At 37.0% G+C, this 16,989-nt stretch overlaps 2 protein-coding genes across 2 annotated transcripts; one reads left to right on the top strand and one right to left on the bottom strand.

The window, feature by feature from the left end:
* Positions 1-8,755: 8,755 nt before the first annotated feature.
* LOC137725788 (putative glucan endo-1,3-beta-glucosidase A6) lies at positions 8,756-11,264 on the bottom strand. The gene is made up of 3 exons (XM_068464575.2): positions 10,851-11,264; positions 9,467-10,765; positions 8,756-9,161 (listed from the first exon to the last, which is right to left on the bottom strand). Exons 1-3 carry the CDS (start codon positions 11,050-11,052, stop codon positions 9,124-9,126), a joined length of 1,539 nt encoding a protein of 512 aa, XP_068320676.2. The 5' UTR covers positions 11,053-11,264; the 3' UTR covers positions 8,756-9,123.
* A 3,047-nt stretch (positions 11,265-14,311) lies between these two features.
* On the top strand, positions 14,312-16,356 carry LOC137726807 (pentatricopeptide repeat-containing protein At3g25210, mitochondrial-like). The gene has a single exon (XM_068465769.2). It carries the CDS (start codon positions 14,584-14,586, stop codon positions 15,769-15,771), a length of 1,188 nt encoding a protein of 395 aa, XP_068321870.2. The 5' UTR covers positions 14,312-14,583; the 3' UTR covers positions 15,772-16,356.
* The last annotated feature ends 633 nt before the right edge of the window (positions 16,357-16,989 follow it).

Here is a 16,989-nt window from a genome sequence, read left to right on the forward strand (position 1 = left end):
TAAGCAAATCGAGGATAATGTATGGCCCACAAGCACATTGGTTTGCTGTGGACCCTATGTGTTTGTATATGTTGATTCCACCACGTTGACCAATGACCGCTCACTTAACCTCAATTATTAATTTTTGATAAAGATTCGGATAAGTCGCTTTATTAAGTAGTAAAGTTGTTGTGAGATGGGAAGTAATAGTATAATAATCAATGGATGATGAATCGTTAGACCTAACCCAATTCTTTATCATTTTTGTGTTTTTGGAGTTGGACTCAACTACGGGGAATGCTTTCTTTTTTCTTTTTTTTTTAAGAAGAATCGGTAGTTTTAATCCAAAGGAAAACTAACAAAAATAATTTGAAAATTTTAGCTTTTGATCAAAAGGACAAAATAAAGGTGTAAATAAACAGTATTAAGAATGACTTTTTAGGCTAAAAATATCTTTAACGTTAAAAATAAACAATACCATAAACGTTTTATTAAAACTCCCTTTATTGAAAGATCAAAGAGAACATAAGTCTTGGTTGAAGAACACCCAAATAGAATCTCGGGGTTTCTCAAACTAAATAATTGAGTTACTCTGAGATACACTTAGCTTGGCTAGGCGATTCGTCACACCATTATAAGATAAACTACCGGTAATGTTATGGAGACTAAATGTGTAAACTAAATTAAGAAAAGTTGATGATTGCGATTATTACTTAATATTGATTAACGTACTTATTTTTTAGGGTTATTTAGATTTAAACCCTTACAACTCTAAAACTCAAGACAAAAACCACGTATATTAAAACTTGTAAATAAAACCCAAATTTTAAATATGATGTTATGTTGGATAAAAGATGTCTATGAATTTGTGTTTATTTACAAAATCATGCCACCAAATCTCTTATACGTTTCTTTTACACATTTAATTTGTTTAATATATTTTTAATTTTGTCTGAACTCCTCCAATCCAAAACCTAATTAGATCAAATATATACAGACATATATTCTACATTTATGTATACTAATACCATAAAAAAAAAGTCACTAAATTAGTTTTGTTACAAATTTAAAAAGTAAGCACGTTAATTTTCACGTAATTATACAGTAGGTAAATTATTTTCATAAAATTAAACATATTGTTTTCAAAAAATTAATTTTCATGGTAGGTAAATTTTTTCATGTAATTATACAATAGGTAAATTATTTTCATGAAATTATATAGTAGATATTGTTTTCAAAATATTAATTTCATGGTAGGTAAACTATTTTCATGTAATTATACTGTAGGCATAAAATTAAACAATAAATATTGTAACATCCCACATCGTCCAGGGGAGTGGATCCTCTAAGCCTTATATTATATGTACATTCCCACCTCAATTTAGCACGAGGCCTTTTGGGAACTCACTAACTTCGGGTTGTATAGGAACTCCAAAGTTAAGTGAGTTCGAGTTCGAGCAATCCCAGGATAGGTGACCCACTGGGAAGTTCTCGTGTGAGTTCCTAAAAACAAAACCGTGAGGGCGTGGTCGAGGCCCAAAACGGACAATATGGTGCTATGGTGGAGTTGAGCCGGGGATGTGGTGAGGGCCTGGGCGGGGATGTGATAGATATTATTTTCATAAAGTTAATTTTCATAGTAGGTAAATTATTTTCATAAAATTAAACAACATATATTGTTGAAAATAAACACTAAATTAGGTATATTCAAATTGAAATTTATTGTCGAAATCAACAAAAATTTCCAAACTAATTCCTCCATCTAGAACCATATTTCATGGCTACAAGACCTTGCCAAATTCAATGCACGCGATCAATTTAAACAAAATTACAAGAACTTTCCGTATTGGCTTAGATGGGGTATATTAGGGATCCAAAAAATATAAAAACGGACACACAAACTTAATTTGGTAAGTTTCTTAGTTGGATCATAATCATTGGGTTTTATTCGGATAAATATTATATGATGGGCTAGAGGCTAGAAAAAATGAGTTTGGAGGGGGGAAGTTAAATTTTCAGTATTTTTTATTGGTGACACATTATTTAGTTTACAGTGTACAAATTTAATCTACCTAGCATTAAGGGAATAAGATTCTCTTTCCTCTATCTGAATTTTCTTTTTTCTCTCTTTATAAAAGTAACACAAGGAGTCATAATTCTTCAATAATTAAATTCGGAATTGTCACATCCCGGCCTGGGCTCTCACCGCATCCTGGGCTCGACTCTACCGTAGCACGATATTGTTCGCTTTGGGCCCTGACTATGCCCTCACGGTTTTGTTTCTAGGAACTCACACGAGAACTTCCCAGTGGGTCACCCATCCTGGGATTGCTCTCGCGCGAACTCGCTTAACTTCGGAGTTCCTACAGACCCGAAGTCAGTGAGCTCCCAAAAGACATCGTGCTAGGTAGAGATGGGAATATACATATAAGGCTTACAAGATCCTCACCCTTAGGCGATGTGGGATCTTACAGAAATCCTCTCTTTGATTGTAGTATATATTATAGGAATGTAATTTTTAATTATAAGTAGTGTAGGATTCCTATCTAAATAGGGATTAATATAACCCTATATATGTTTTAATATTTTTCTAACTCAACCGTGTTGAAAACTCATATAGAACACAAATCCAAACTGCTAGAGATACCTCAAGAAGTACACTCATAGGCATTTCAAATACAAAGTCATTCATCATCTTGCTCCTTGTTAGCATGGTATTGCTAAACTCTAGAGTCGAAGCTGAAAGGAACCGCATTGACCTCGGAGTCCTCGACCCATGCAAAAGACCGGGAGGGCTACATCCTGGTTGTAAGGCCATCTCCAACTGAGGGTTGGCCAGATGGCTTGTTTTAGCCCTCTGGCCCTCGAAGATATTAATATTTTAATGAACAGTACAAGGCTATATTTGCCTCCATCTCCAACCGAGGGCCAAATGGCTTGTTTTAGCCCTATCATAAAAAATCGTTTCCAACCGAGGGCCAAACATAATTTATTATTTAAATTTAAAAACTACTACAACTTAAATTCAAATCCAATGGTTAAGTGACGTCAAAAAAATATAGGAAAAACATAGAATTTTAAAAAAAAATATGAACCAAATTTTGTAAAATAGAAGTTATAGGAAAAAAAATAGAATTTAAAAAAACTATGAAACAAATTTTGTAAAATAGAAGTTATAGGAAAATTTTTGTCAAAGAAAAAAATTAAATAAAACTGTAAAAAAAAAATTCAAAATTAATGGCTAGCTGACGTCAGCTAGCCGTTGGATTCAAAATTTTGTTTAAGGATTCCTGTCTGATATAACCGACAGGAAATCCGACACAAAAAAAAAAAAATTATGGCCAGCCTGGGGCTGGCTGGAAGAGGCCAGCCCTTTGACCCTTTGGCCCTTTGAGATTCTGTTGGGCCCACGAGTCATCTGGCCTAACCCTTGGTTGGAGACGATTTTCGGACTATTTTCAGCCCTCTGGACCCTTCGGTTGGAGATGGCCTAATGGTAACGCCAAAAGTCCTCCCCAGCCCGCGAACCCCTATAACCGCGGTTGCTCAAAGATTTTTTGGCATCGCGGTGGTCATGATTAGGGTCATAATCACAAGGGTTAATTGACGATAAAGAAGCTGATTTAGGTGGATGAAGATTGTGGGGAAACATTATTTTACAAATTTATGTAGCAACTATTAGGTTCTTTTTTTTTTTTTTTTTCTTTTTTTTGAAGGAAACGTTTTTATCTACACTAAAGGAGAGAATGGTGAGTTTAACAACTATTACGTACTTTGTTTCTATTATATAACGAGAATAAGGGTCTTACTTGGTGAGAAAACCCTTGGGGTGTAATACTATTATGTGTATTGTATAACAAACGTTATTGAAAATTGAAAAAAAAAAAAAAAAAAAAAAAAAAAAAAGGGTAAAGTATTCTACTTCCTATAATGTAGTATAAACATGGACATCCATGACTGAAGCCTAACATTCCATAGAGATCGACGATAATTTCATGTATGAACATACCCTTGACATTGGCCAAACCATTTAATCATATTTTAAATTGTTGTTTTTTGTCAATTGCACCTAATCAAGAAATGTTTATCCTTATTTTGTGTGTTCATCTAAGTTCGCTACTGCAATGTTGTTTATCCCTACTTTCTTCTTTTCAAAAATAAAAAATAAAAACTTCGTTATATACGTAAATATGTAGTATGTTTTTTTTTTTTTTTTTAAAGTATGTAGAATGTTGATCTCTAATGATAACAACAAAAATGACCTAAAGGGCATTATAGTTGTAAGATATAGAGCAATTTTTATAACTCGAATACACTGCCTACACAAACCCCCTGTTACACTTTCACTTCTTTCCACATGTATTTACTATTTTGTAACTGCTACGTTACATCTCAAGGTGAAGAGCATAGCATGCATAGAGATCCTAATTAAAACTTGGAACTTAAACCTCATGTTTTCTTCTTACTGTTTCTGCGGAGATAATTACTCAACTATTAAAGTTAAAATTTGAAACTTAACCCTCATGTTTTCACTTCTTTCCACATGTAACTCCTATTATGTAACTGCTACCTTACCTCTCAAGGTCAAGAGCAAATAAAACCCTAGACAAAGTTCATATATATGGCCAGTGTCTTATGCCAATACAGAAACACAACTATGGGCATTTCAAACATGAAGTCAATAATATTCTGCTTGCTCCTTGTCAGCATGGTGGTGATGAAAAAAGGAGTGGAAGCTAGGAAAAAATTCATCGAAATCGAAGCTGCCGACCCCTGTAGAAGACCAGGAGGGTGGCATCCTGGTTGTCCTACTCTTCCTAAACCCTCTAGGCCCTATACCCGTGGTTGCTCAACAATGCTTCAGTGTCGCCATGGCCATAAGAGAGGTTAATTATGTTCTATCTTAGTGCTAGCTATGCAAACATAATGAAATTTTAGTAAGGGAGCCTATATGTGGAAAACATTGCCATGCATTTTGACGTAGGATCTTTGATACAGGTGGACCGAACGTAGGAAGACCACTCTCTCCAGAAGGTCCAATTTTATGGTGACATGAAACCTTGAAAGTTATATAGTTTGAAGTTGATTCCACGAACCACCATCATCAGATATCATGAATTCATTGGAAATAAGAAATTGTTATGCCCCTAAAACTTTTTATTCTTTCTTTCAGAAATTATGTTGTCATCTTTTCGTTTATATACAAAAATTGTCATCTTAAATAAGATGGTTTTTTTTGCACATGATGGAAATATTTAAATATAAAATGTATCATTTGATTTGATAAAATAAAAATTAACCTAAGATCAAATATAACCATTTTCTTGGTTTTCTTCACATTTGTCACATACGTTATTGGACAATAGCTTACATATCATGGGTTCACCGTCACGTGACATCACGAGCCAATAAAACAAAGACATTTAGACATAAATAACTTACACATGCCTTTATTTCATTAGCACCGGATGCCACTATGACAGTCCCTTCAATGATTAAACATGAAGAAGGAGACGCGTCTTATGCAGAGGAATAGGATCCTCTCCAGATCATCTTTGTGGGGATCCAGAGAATCAATCAATCATGTTCGTTCATCGTACATCGTGCGGTTAAAAGTTATTTAAAATTTAAAATTTAAAATTGAATATAAATAGTACCTAATAAAAATTAACTGCACGATATACGATGAACATACACAATTAATTGATCTTTGGATTCCCACCAAAAGGATAATATTAGCCGATTTTAATATTAAGGTAGAATCTCTCTTAGTGCAACTTATTATACGGAATTTGGCTAATGGGAGACACGTATTATGACGATATCAAGAATTGACCCAATTTTCAATAGAGAAATATAACAAATACATTTTTTTACTCCTACACGCCTTTATTTAATCATGATTGTGTTTTAATTATTATTTATTCAATAATTATAGCCTATTGTAATTTCTACCACAATTCCCCTTCGAGACTTGTTATTGGCACTAAAAAAATCTCGTTTAGATCTTCAGACTTTCTATTTAGAAAGAAAAATACACTTATAAAAAGAAAAATACACTTATGAAGAGTGTAGAATGAGATTTTTAGAGTGCTAACAACAGTTTTCTTTCCTTTTATACTTTTTCTATTTCAGTTACAATATTCTATAACGACATCACACTTGAGTTTGTTTGGTTCGAAAAATCCTACTACAAATTTAGGGTTTCTTTGGAAATGTTTTTAAAACGGCTGAATGTGTTTTTGGTGAAAATGTTTTTGGAACCAATTCTTAGTAAAAATGCAAGTGAATCCTTGAAAAACACTTGAAGTACTTCCTGTAACAGGCCAAAAATATTTTTTTCTAAAAGCACTTTCATTTATAAAAAAATATTTCTCGATATTGTAATCGTCCTTGAATTGAGAATTTTTTTTGTTTGGAATTGAGATTTTACGTGTAATTGGCATGCATTCTATGCTTCCACCATATCGTTGACACAGACATGTAACCCATGGCCTTTATATAGTAGTCTGTTATGTAACTGCTGCATATACCTCTCAAGATCAACAACTGAAACCATAGAAACAAACACAAATATCTGTTAAAACCCATTGTTTCTAACTCAACCATGGCGAAAACTCATATAAATTGACAGTCTTCTGCCAAGAGTGAACGTACAAATACAAACTATTAGAGATACATTTACAAATAATACTCATGGGCATTTCAAACATGAAACCATTCATCCTCTGCTTGCTCCTCGTTAGCGTGGTGGTGCTAAACTCCGAAGTCAAAGGTGAAAGGAACCGCATTGACCCCGGAGTCCTCGACCGATGCAGAAGACCAGGCGGGCCACATCCAGGTTGTTACCATGAAACCGAAGGTCCACGCAAACCCATAAACCCCTATAACCGAGGTTGCTCAATAATTCTTCGGTGTCGCCATGGTCAGGATTAGTGTCATAATCACAAGGGTTAATGACGATAAAGGAAGTGATTTAGATGGATGAAGATTGTGGGAAAACATTTGCATATTTTTGTAGCAACTCTCATGTACTTTGTTTCTTTTTTATGACGACAATAAGGGTCTTTCTTGGTGAGAAATCCTTTGGGGTGTATTATGTGTATTGTATAACAAACCTTATTGAAAGGGAATTGTTATTAGCACTCCAAAAATCTCATTTTACGCTTCAAACTTTCTATAATAGGAAAGAAAAATACACTAGTGAGGAGTGTAGAATGAAATTTTTGGAATGCTAATAACACTTCCCTATTGAAAACTGAAAGAAAAAGTATTCTACTTCCTATAATGTAGTATAAGCACGGACATCTATGACTAAAGGATAAAATTCCGTATGGGTTTATCTTACGAATTTGTATTTAATGTGAACTTTCCAGCCATTGATTCGATTTTTGGCTAATAGGGTTTAGATTTGTGAATCACCTTCCAACGTGTACATATTAGATACCAAAATTTCTTAGTACAAACATAATCACGGAAGTTGTCGGGATAATATAGCCGATTTTAATATTAAGGCACAATCTCTCTTACTGCGACTTATTATACGGAATTTGGCTAATAGGAGACACGTATTATGATGATATCAAGAATTGACCCAATTTTCAATAGAGAAACATAACATTTAATATAGGTTTATCTTATGAATTCGTATTTAGAGTGACAATCTAGCTATCCATTCGATTTTTTGCTAACAGGGTTTTAAATTTTTTAAACAAAAATAATCACGGATGTTGTCGGGATAATATTATCCGATTTTGATATTAGGGCAGAATCTCTATTACAGTCTTGTTGCGACTTATTCTCCGGAATTTGTTTATGAAAGCTGGAGTCTGTAAAACTATTTTGTGTACTTAAAGGCCCAGCAAGACAAGGTAAAAGGATTTAGCCCAAGTAGGGAAGGCATTCAACATAGCCTCCAAAAAGGAAAACAAGTTTCCACCCCTAGATTGTTTACCTTTTTTTTTTTTAATTTAATTATCTAAAGGTCAATGTTAATCAAAATGTATTAAGCGATGATCATGTGGTAATCATAATGTTACGTCATCTTTGAATGAATTCCAATGTGATAATCCAAATAACAGTCAAATGAACATTGGATTTGAAATGGCAAATAACATAATTGAAGTCCACTAAATGCAGCAGCAGAAACACTTTCGGTGAGCATTCATGATGTGCTATCATGTTGGGAAGAAACATGTATAAAGACCGAGCACGCAACATTGATAGCGTCTGTCTCAAATCAACAACGCATTTTGACATGTGTTTTTAGTTTTTCACGTTGTAATACAGATAATGCACGTTATGTGTTTTAATTTTTGCATATAGCTGTGCTTATTGAATTTGGAATATTAGTGTAGAATTGCATAATATTTAGGTCAAGTAGTACTCACTTTTTTATTTGGCTGAATCAAAAGATGGCACGTGTTACTTGTTTTTTAAAGTTCAAAAACAAAAAGCAAAAAAACATAGTCGTTATTGTTTAACACAGTAAAACATGTGTTAAAATATAATTGGATAATGGGTATATATAATAAGAGTATTATCCCACAAAACTATGATGAGACTCGGTTGCAAGTTTGCAACAGAGACAATGTGGTGTCAGTACAGTTCTATCTTGTGTCTAAAACACTAGTCATTCGAATAAGGCGATATTGTAGTCTTGTAAACACAAACGAAATATATCCGAGTTACAGCGCAGATTCCCCTTTACAATGGGGGTCTCGCTCGCTCAGAACATTGCATGACAAGCACTAGAACCATGCGCAAACAAAAAGTGTAAAAAATGGAGAGAAATCTCCGTAGCCAATATAAATATTGCAATAATACTAAGAAAGCCAAGGGAAAGTACAAGGAAAAAGAAGAACAACGGTCACAGTAGGAGCAGAAATATAGCCTTCGGATGGAAAAGAATCCAAATGTGGCTCACTTGGGTGAGTGACCATTTTTTGATCTAAAACTTGTACTACTAACTAAAAGGTCACTCTTTTGAGAAGAACTAAATGATACGCTCTATAAATCATCTAAATCTTAAGTAGATTAGATCACAAGAATGAAGGGGGAACCCAAAACAACTGTCCCAAGAAAAAAAATTTCAGCTTATTCACGGAAAAGAGACCGTCATGCTGACATTGTATCCGTCGTCGCTCATAGTTTGGCACCGGGGAACTTGCAGGATCCATAACCTGAAATAGAGAAGGAGAATACGCATAAGAAGAAGCATAACACAATTGCACTTGAAAGGACTTGTTTGAACAATATGCCCTAAAATTTGCATACAACTAGGAATAATTAATAAACAGAGGTTTTTTTTTTTTTTTTTTCTTTTTTACAACGTAGGATGCATTTTCCGAGATGTGAGTGGCCAGTTGATTGGTACAATGCAGTCAATTGACCACTCACATCTTCTATGCATACAAGTTCGAATTCCCTTCCCGTAATTTAAATTGGAGTACCGTATCACTAGAAGAAAGAGAAAATTTATACTTACTTGGATCCTTGATGGTTTGAGTAGCGAGCCCGCCAAAGTAACAACTCCCACCAGCCTTCCTAAACTGAGCCCAATACGCGCTAAACGCATAGCTCGCGTGCCAAGCCAACGAATCCGGCTTAAAGCACTTCCCTCCGGGTTGAATCGGGTCACAAGTTTTATTCCCCTGCGAGCAGGCGTACGATTGGGCCGACGCCACCGCGCTCTGATTGGCTCCCTTCGCCACCATGCACCAAATCGGCCCCTTATACGGCTCGTTATTCGTCGCCACCGGCAACGGCGCGTACTCCGAATCGGGCGTCTTCCCGCTTAAGTCAATCGGGTACACATTCGACCCGTTTGGGTATAGAAAGCCGAAATTCCGCTCCGTGCTGGGACCCGGTTTGGTGTTCTCGTTGAATAGAGCAAAGACGAAGCTCGGGAGCACTGCACCAGGTCGGGCCGGCGTCCCCACCGGTGGTTTCGCGTTGAATTTTTTTACAACGTTTCGGTTGTAAGTGGCGGCGTTGCGGATGTTAGCGCCAATCTGGTCATAGTCGCCGCCGCTGGGCCAACCAGTTTCGGCTATCCAAATGCGGGTATCAGGGTACCCGAGTCTTTTCATCGCGAAAATCAAAGCGTCCACCATTTGGTCGAAGAGATTGTGGTAGGTTAAGCCGGAAGCCGGGTCGGTGACCGTAATGTTCTTGGATTCCAAGAGAGCGTAGCCCAAATCGATGTGGGTCGGGTCGGAGGACCAGGGGAAATACGGGTACACGTCGACGAAGAAGAAAGACTTGGTTTTGTTGATGAATTTCAACATGGGTTGGATGACCGAACCCGAAATATCGGACCGAAACGTGCCGTTCGAAGGCGGAAACGACGATTCGAGGACGTCCATAGCCAATGGGGTTCCGACTTTCACCTTTGTAATCCGGTGGGTCTTCAGAGCAGCTTTGATTTTCCGCATTGCGGGTACGAGATTGAACCAGATTTGCTTATCGGGTTGGCTGAGGATTTCGTTTCCGACGAGGAGGTACCGAATCAGGGTCTCCGGGTAGAAGGGTACGACGTTGGTGTGGACCCATTGATCGGCGAGAGTTTGATTGGAGGAGATGTTGTTGATGAGCTCGTTGGGGACCATGATGGAGACCTGGAGGTCAGTGTTGCGAAGGGCGGTGAGGATTTTGGGGTTGGCGTCGTAGAGCTTGACGCGCTTCGCATTGAGGGATTGGATGAGCTTCACCGACTGCGACGGAGATGGGAGGTTGTTGCCCAGCTGGCCGTAGTTCACACCCACCTTGGCGGCGAGCTCCGCACCTGAAAAAATCAAACGGGGTTAGAGAAAAACACCAATGAACAAAACCCATGTCACCATTTTTGAGATTTACAGGAAGAAACTTACTGGAAATGGAAGCTGAGAGGCAGAGGATGAGCACGGGAAGAAGACCCAGCTCCATTTTTGTAGGTTTTGAGCTGCTAGAGTAAAAAGAGAGAAACTTTCTGTATGTGTGAGTTTTGGAGCTCAAAGATTGGATATTTGAGGAAAAATCAGATATAAAATGAAGGAACTGGAGCACTGAGCTGCTGCTGCTGCTATTGGCCATTGTATTAAAGGGGAGTCAGATGTTGCAGGGTTTTCGAGGAGTAAGAGAGGATTGGGAATATAACCTTATTGAAAAAAGAGAAAAGGAAAGAGGGAAAAGGCGAAGACAGAGTACGGAGACGGAATATCAGATCAGATGGTTGGAGTTACCAACGGAGGTGGATTGACTGACTTTTCATTTTCATTCTCTCTTTATTCATTTCCGTGATGTATGATCACGATTAAATCAAAATTAATATTTTATATTAATTTTTTATAAAAATAATAAAACAAAAAGTAATAAAAATATAAAATGTTAACATTGTTTAACCGTGATCACATAAACAAAAGAACATAAACAAAGTATGAAAATAGAAAGATAGACAATCCTCCTCATTTACTATACTGGGCAAGAAAAGTTGAGATATTTAGAGCAAAGAGAAGGAAACGGTGGGGCCTATCTGTCTTACTGTTTCAGGGGTTTAATATAAAGTTAATGAGGCTTTTGCTTGTCTGCTTGGTTTCCACGAAGGTGGAGGAAAGGGTCTAATTAGATACCGACGAAAAGTACAATTAGTCGTTTAGTGTCGGCAGCTTCATAAACTTCCAGCACAGAGGCCTTCATGTTGCACGTAGGTAAATTTCCAGCATCTGCCTATGAAGAAAAATTTAGGTAAGGCAAATTACAAGAAATGAGTTAATTAATCAAGATCGTGTGTTTGTGAGAGTGAGAGAGCGCCGGGCAAGAGGAGTGTCCCTGCCTACGAAAGTTGTTCCCCATCTGTAAAAACATAGTGTTGTTATATTTCAGTCTTGTCCAGTTCTACATAGTCCTACCAATGTTTGCGTATCGCTAGTAAAATTATTTTCGTATTCTGTTATTTAGAGATAGAAAAATAGGTAAAATTCCAATTAAACCCCAAGTTTTTTTCCTTTTATATCTAAAAAATTCAAGATAGCTAGCCAATGGAAATAAAGTAACACAAGAAACTTAAACATTTTTTGACATACAATCTAATTATGTGAGTCTCCTGTATGATATAAGACACATTTCTATTTAAGAATTTGCAAGTGTATAAATTTTGAGTGTTGAAATAGAATAATTGACATAGAGAATTAAGAAAAGCGAACCCAAGTCCATCAATGCGTTCCATTTTAATGTGTTTTTTGGACCCAAAAAAAAAACTTTTTTTTCTTAAACAAACAATATTATCTATACTAAAATGAATGAAATTCAACTTAGCCTCATAATGGGTTAATAATAATGTAACTCAAACTTGCATTTAACGAAAATCAAACCTAAAACTTCTCACTTATAAGTAAAGAAAAATATTATTGAACCTTTGTTAACTCTTGTTATTTTTCTATTTATATTTTCCCTATGACCCAAAAGAATGCCCCCGAGTCCACGTTTAGGTCACCAATGTCCAATTACTATTTAATTTTTAGGGTTCCAATGGACTAGTAAACACACATAAAATAATCAAAGATTATTGCTTTGGAAAAGACCGCTAGCTTTGGCGAGAAAAGTGGATCAAGGCGTTGGGAATGCGGAACATGTTACCCGTACGCGAATATTGGGCATTGGATTTGTAACCTAATGTACTATAGTAGTCAAATATCTAATTTTACGTTATAAGTTTTAGGGGGAGCAGATGCAAGCTTTTTCTTTCAATAGCCGGCCAAATGATTACAGGATCATCGGTCTACTCTACCTCAATTCACCTATTCAGATTTAGTAGCATTTTTTTTATGGAAAATTAACGAGAAGGATTTAAAAATTTTGAATTTGAATAATAATAACAAAATAAAAGGTAAAGTGAATAGTATCAGCATTAACTTTTTAGTGTAAAAATATGGTTTTTCGTTAAAGTGAACAATACTGTAAGCTTTTCATTAAAACTCTCTTCTTTTTATACAAGTTGTAAGTGAAAGATTTTTACTTCTATAAATGTTGATTTATTACATGACTTAGCTTAAATTTCCAACACACTTAATATAAAGTTGTAATAAGAAAAAATATTTCCATACTAGAGGCATATTTTTAGGGCATATCATCGACCATTGTCCAACCTAACTGGTCTAGTAAGGTAACTTTAAGAACACCTAAATGCTGCCCCTAAACACTCCCAGTCCAAATTTATTTGATTAATAAGACAAAACAATCTGAGCTTGTTGGTCCTAACATTTTTATAGCCTATGTAGCACTTAGATCGAAGCAATTAGAAGTTAACTACGTCCTTCGATGACTTGTTTGTTGACGTGGGCTTGCCAATTCGCTAACGAGCTCAGTTTGGTGAATATCTCTGAGTGTGGTGGTGTGGTACTACACGTTATTGACTATTGAATAGAGAAACTTCAGGCAATGAAGGAACACTCTCGGCTTTGGGTTCTATAATCTGAAGACAAGGTTATGCCTATTACTGTGAATTCAATAATGATTTGGTTGCCTATGCGCTGAACATTGATATAACTGGGTAACACCTCACTTCACTGAGAAAGTTGATATTCACTGAGAAAGTTGATAAAGTGTCCTCGTTTGACTCTTTCGTCGACAGAGACTTGAAATAAATAATCAATCGAACTTGGGAGACTTCCTATCTAACCAAACAACCAAAACTCCTAAGTCAAACTAATTCTACAACTCTAACGTCGTCTAATTAGACAGTTGCATTTACTGGTTATTTCTGGAAAACCCGTCTAACTAGACAGTCACCATCCGTTGGATGCCAACCCAAACCTATCTAACCAGATTGAATTTGGGTTAGGGGTCAGTGAGCTCTTTATGTTTTTCTCAAAAGTTTGAGAGTTTTCGCATAGAACGTTGATTTGTGCATTAAGTTGCAGACCTTCTCTATGTTGTCAATCCTCTTGTATTTATGGGAATAAATTCCTTGATGTCCAATTTTGCCGAGTTGTAGAAGTCCACCATGCGACTGAGATTTTATCCCCTCATAATCTGGACACCATCATGTGAAAATCCCATCACCAGCTTGAAGTCTATCTTCTCGTTAAACACGTCACAATCCAATCGATTATGTGGTCTCCAATATGGCATGAAGACTACTTTTTTATTGAACAACCCTTTCGGTTTTGTCCTCATCTTTAAGCTCATAATATATTTCTTTAAGAGAATTACTACAATAATTAAAACTGGTAGTAATATATGAAAAAAAAAAAAAATTTAACTCAAGAATTATTAAACGGGCTAATAATACAAAATTAATGTATAATCGGACCTATAAGTTCTTTCAATATTGAGAACGGAAATATTTCTCGACATTAGGCTAGTAGATATTCTGACTCCAAGTTAACCGATTAAGCCGCCTCGACCCTATAGGGCCAAGCCCTTCGGACCTCGGGTTACAACCGACCGGCCCGGTTCAACTCCAAGTCAACAATTTGACCCTAAGTCCAATTCGACTCAGCCCAATACTCCTCCAATTATATTGGACCAGCCAACAGCACTCTTTCCAACCCAGTAGCTGGTCCCTGTTTCCCACCTCACTGAATACTCCCCGCCGTTACACTCTCCCTCCCTCGCTGTATAACAATGACGGTGACTTTACGCCGCCTTCTCACCGGCCTCACCGCCACTATCAGAAACCCCAATGCTCCCTCTCCTCCACTCCCACGTATCCCCTATCGCCACGTTCACGGCCACCCGTCTTTTCCGTCCTCCTTCCCGTCACTCTATCTCAACCACCGCCTCTTTTCCTCCTCACCCACCGAAAACCTTATCCCAACAAACCCGCTCCGAACCCGAACCCCGCTAGAAAAACAATTCGAGACATGGGTTCAGAAGCTCAAACCCGGGTTCGGGCCACCCGAAGTGAACGAAGCACTGAAAGCCCAATCGGACCCGGATCTCGCCCTCGACATTTTCCGGTGGACCTCCCAGCAGCGGAACTACAAGCACAACCACGCCACCTACCTCACCATGATCAGAATCTTGCTCGACGGCAGACGCTACCGCCACGCCGAAACCCTGGTGGAAGAGGTAATCGCCGGCGCCTGTGAAATTAGCGTGCCCCTTTACAATTCCATGATTCGATTTTGCTGCGGGAGAAAGCTGCTTTTCAATCGTGCTTTTGATGTTTATAAGAAAATGTTGAATTCCGAGAATTGCAAACCGAATCTGGAAACTTATGCATTGCTGCTCAACTCTTTGCTTAGGAGGTTTAATAATATGCATGTTTGCTATGTCTACTTGCGCGCCGTGCGGTCTTTGTCGAAGCAGATGAAGGCTTGCGGTGTGATTCCGGATACGTTTGTGTTGAATATGATCATAAAGGCGTATTCGAAGTGTTTGCAGGTGGATGATGCAATGCAGGTATTTCGCGAAATGGGGTTGTACGGATGTGAGCCGAACGCCTATACTTATGGTTACATTGCTAAGGGGCTATGTGAGAAGGGGAGGGTAGCTCAGGGTTTAGGGTTTTACAAGGAAATGAGAGGAAAAGGGTTGGTGCCCAGCAGTAGTACATATATGATTGTGATTTGCAGTCTCGCTATGGGACACAAGTATGATGATGCGATTGAGGTCGTGCTTGATATGTTGAGTAATGCTATGTCTCCTGATTTGTTAACTTACAAGACGTTATTGGAAGGATTGTGCCGGGATGGGAAGGGCGTCGAGGCATTTGATCTACTAGAGGATTTGCGGAGGAAGGATAGTATGATGAATGAAAGGACTTACAAGACTTTGCTAAATGCTTTGCATTTTGTAAATGGGGAGTAGTTCAATTCTTGTGCTCTGAGTTCAGCTCAAGACGTATATGCCTTTTCCTTTGTTGGATTCATATATGAGATACGAAATCTCATATGGTCGATGCTGATTGGATGTGGTAATGCGACCGACCATGCCACTATCGGCCTGAAGATGTATAGCATGTATGTTCTAATGAGGATGAGTTGGGATCGCTCAGAACGTTAATTTATGCCTTTCAAGGATACATTGGAGTCGAAGTGTAATTTGGAGGGTAGCAGAGTTTACATGTATGCTGGAGGTGCTGGTAAACATGTCAAATTTCAAGAAGTTGGAACTGAGTGAATTCTTTTTCGGAGGAAGTGATCTTGCAGTCGTCTGTTAGTATTTCCATCTTGCCATGCTTTCAGATTGATGCTACTGCGATTTGCGTGTTATATTGCATGACTTGAAGAATTTGTTGGTCATAAATTTATCCCGGAAGAGGATGCTTGTAAGTTTATTTCTGTTTTCCTGTATGACTGGATGAGTTAACAATGATGTAGTGTCAAAACATGTAAACTGTTATCAACTTATCACAATTTTTAATCCTTTACAAATAAAATACATAACACTCAAGTTACAGGTGTCTAACATATTCATGCATAACGATTTTTCACAAAATAGTGACGAAAGGAATAATTTGTGTATCTTTACATTTTCCAATAATTTCTACATATATAAACGTGAAAAACCATCGGTAAAGTAGTGTAGCGTAGTCGGCAGGTGCTGGTTTTCCCATTTACGTGTGAGCGGGTTCGAGTCACTGATAGTTCATATTTTTAATTATGATTTCTTTTCAACCATTCTGGCACTTTTTTATTTTGGCATTTCTGGCACATTTTAGCTACTCCATTTATTTATTTTTTATTTATTTTTCTTGTTTTAAATATATGTAGATAATTTCTTTCATTACAAAAGATAACTTTTGCTGATAAATTTATAATTAGGAATATCATAATAAATTAAAATTCTTAAAAGTTTGAAGATATAATCGTCAATTATTTATTTTTTGGTCACTATTTAAGGATTATTTAATTTTCATTCTATTTGAAATCCATCTAGTCTTCCATATATCAATAAGAAAATTATAGTGCAACTTTCCTCGCATCCCTAAAGTACCCCCCCTTCCTATTGATCACCATTAGGTTAATTTGGTTTAATTAATTTAAAATGCGAATCTCGAAATTTAAAACATGAACTTTGGATGAG

The sequence above is a fragment of the Pyrus communis genome, chromosome 5 (assembly GCF_041283825.1).
Source record: "Pyrus communis isolate YQ-2024b chromosome 5, ASM4128382v1, whole genome shotgun sequence".
Taxonomy (NCBI): domain Eukaryota; kingdom Viridiplantae; phylum Streptophyta; class Magnoliopsida; order Rosales; family Rosaceae; genus Pyrus; species Pyrus communis.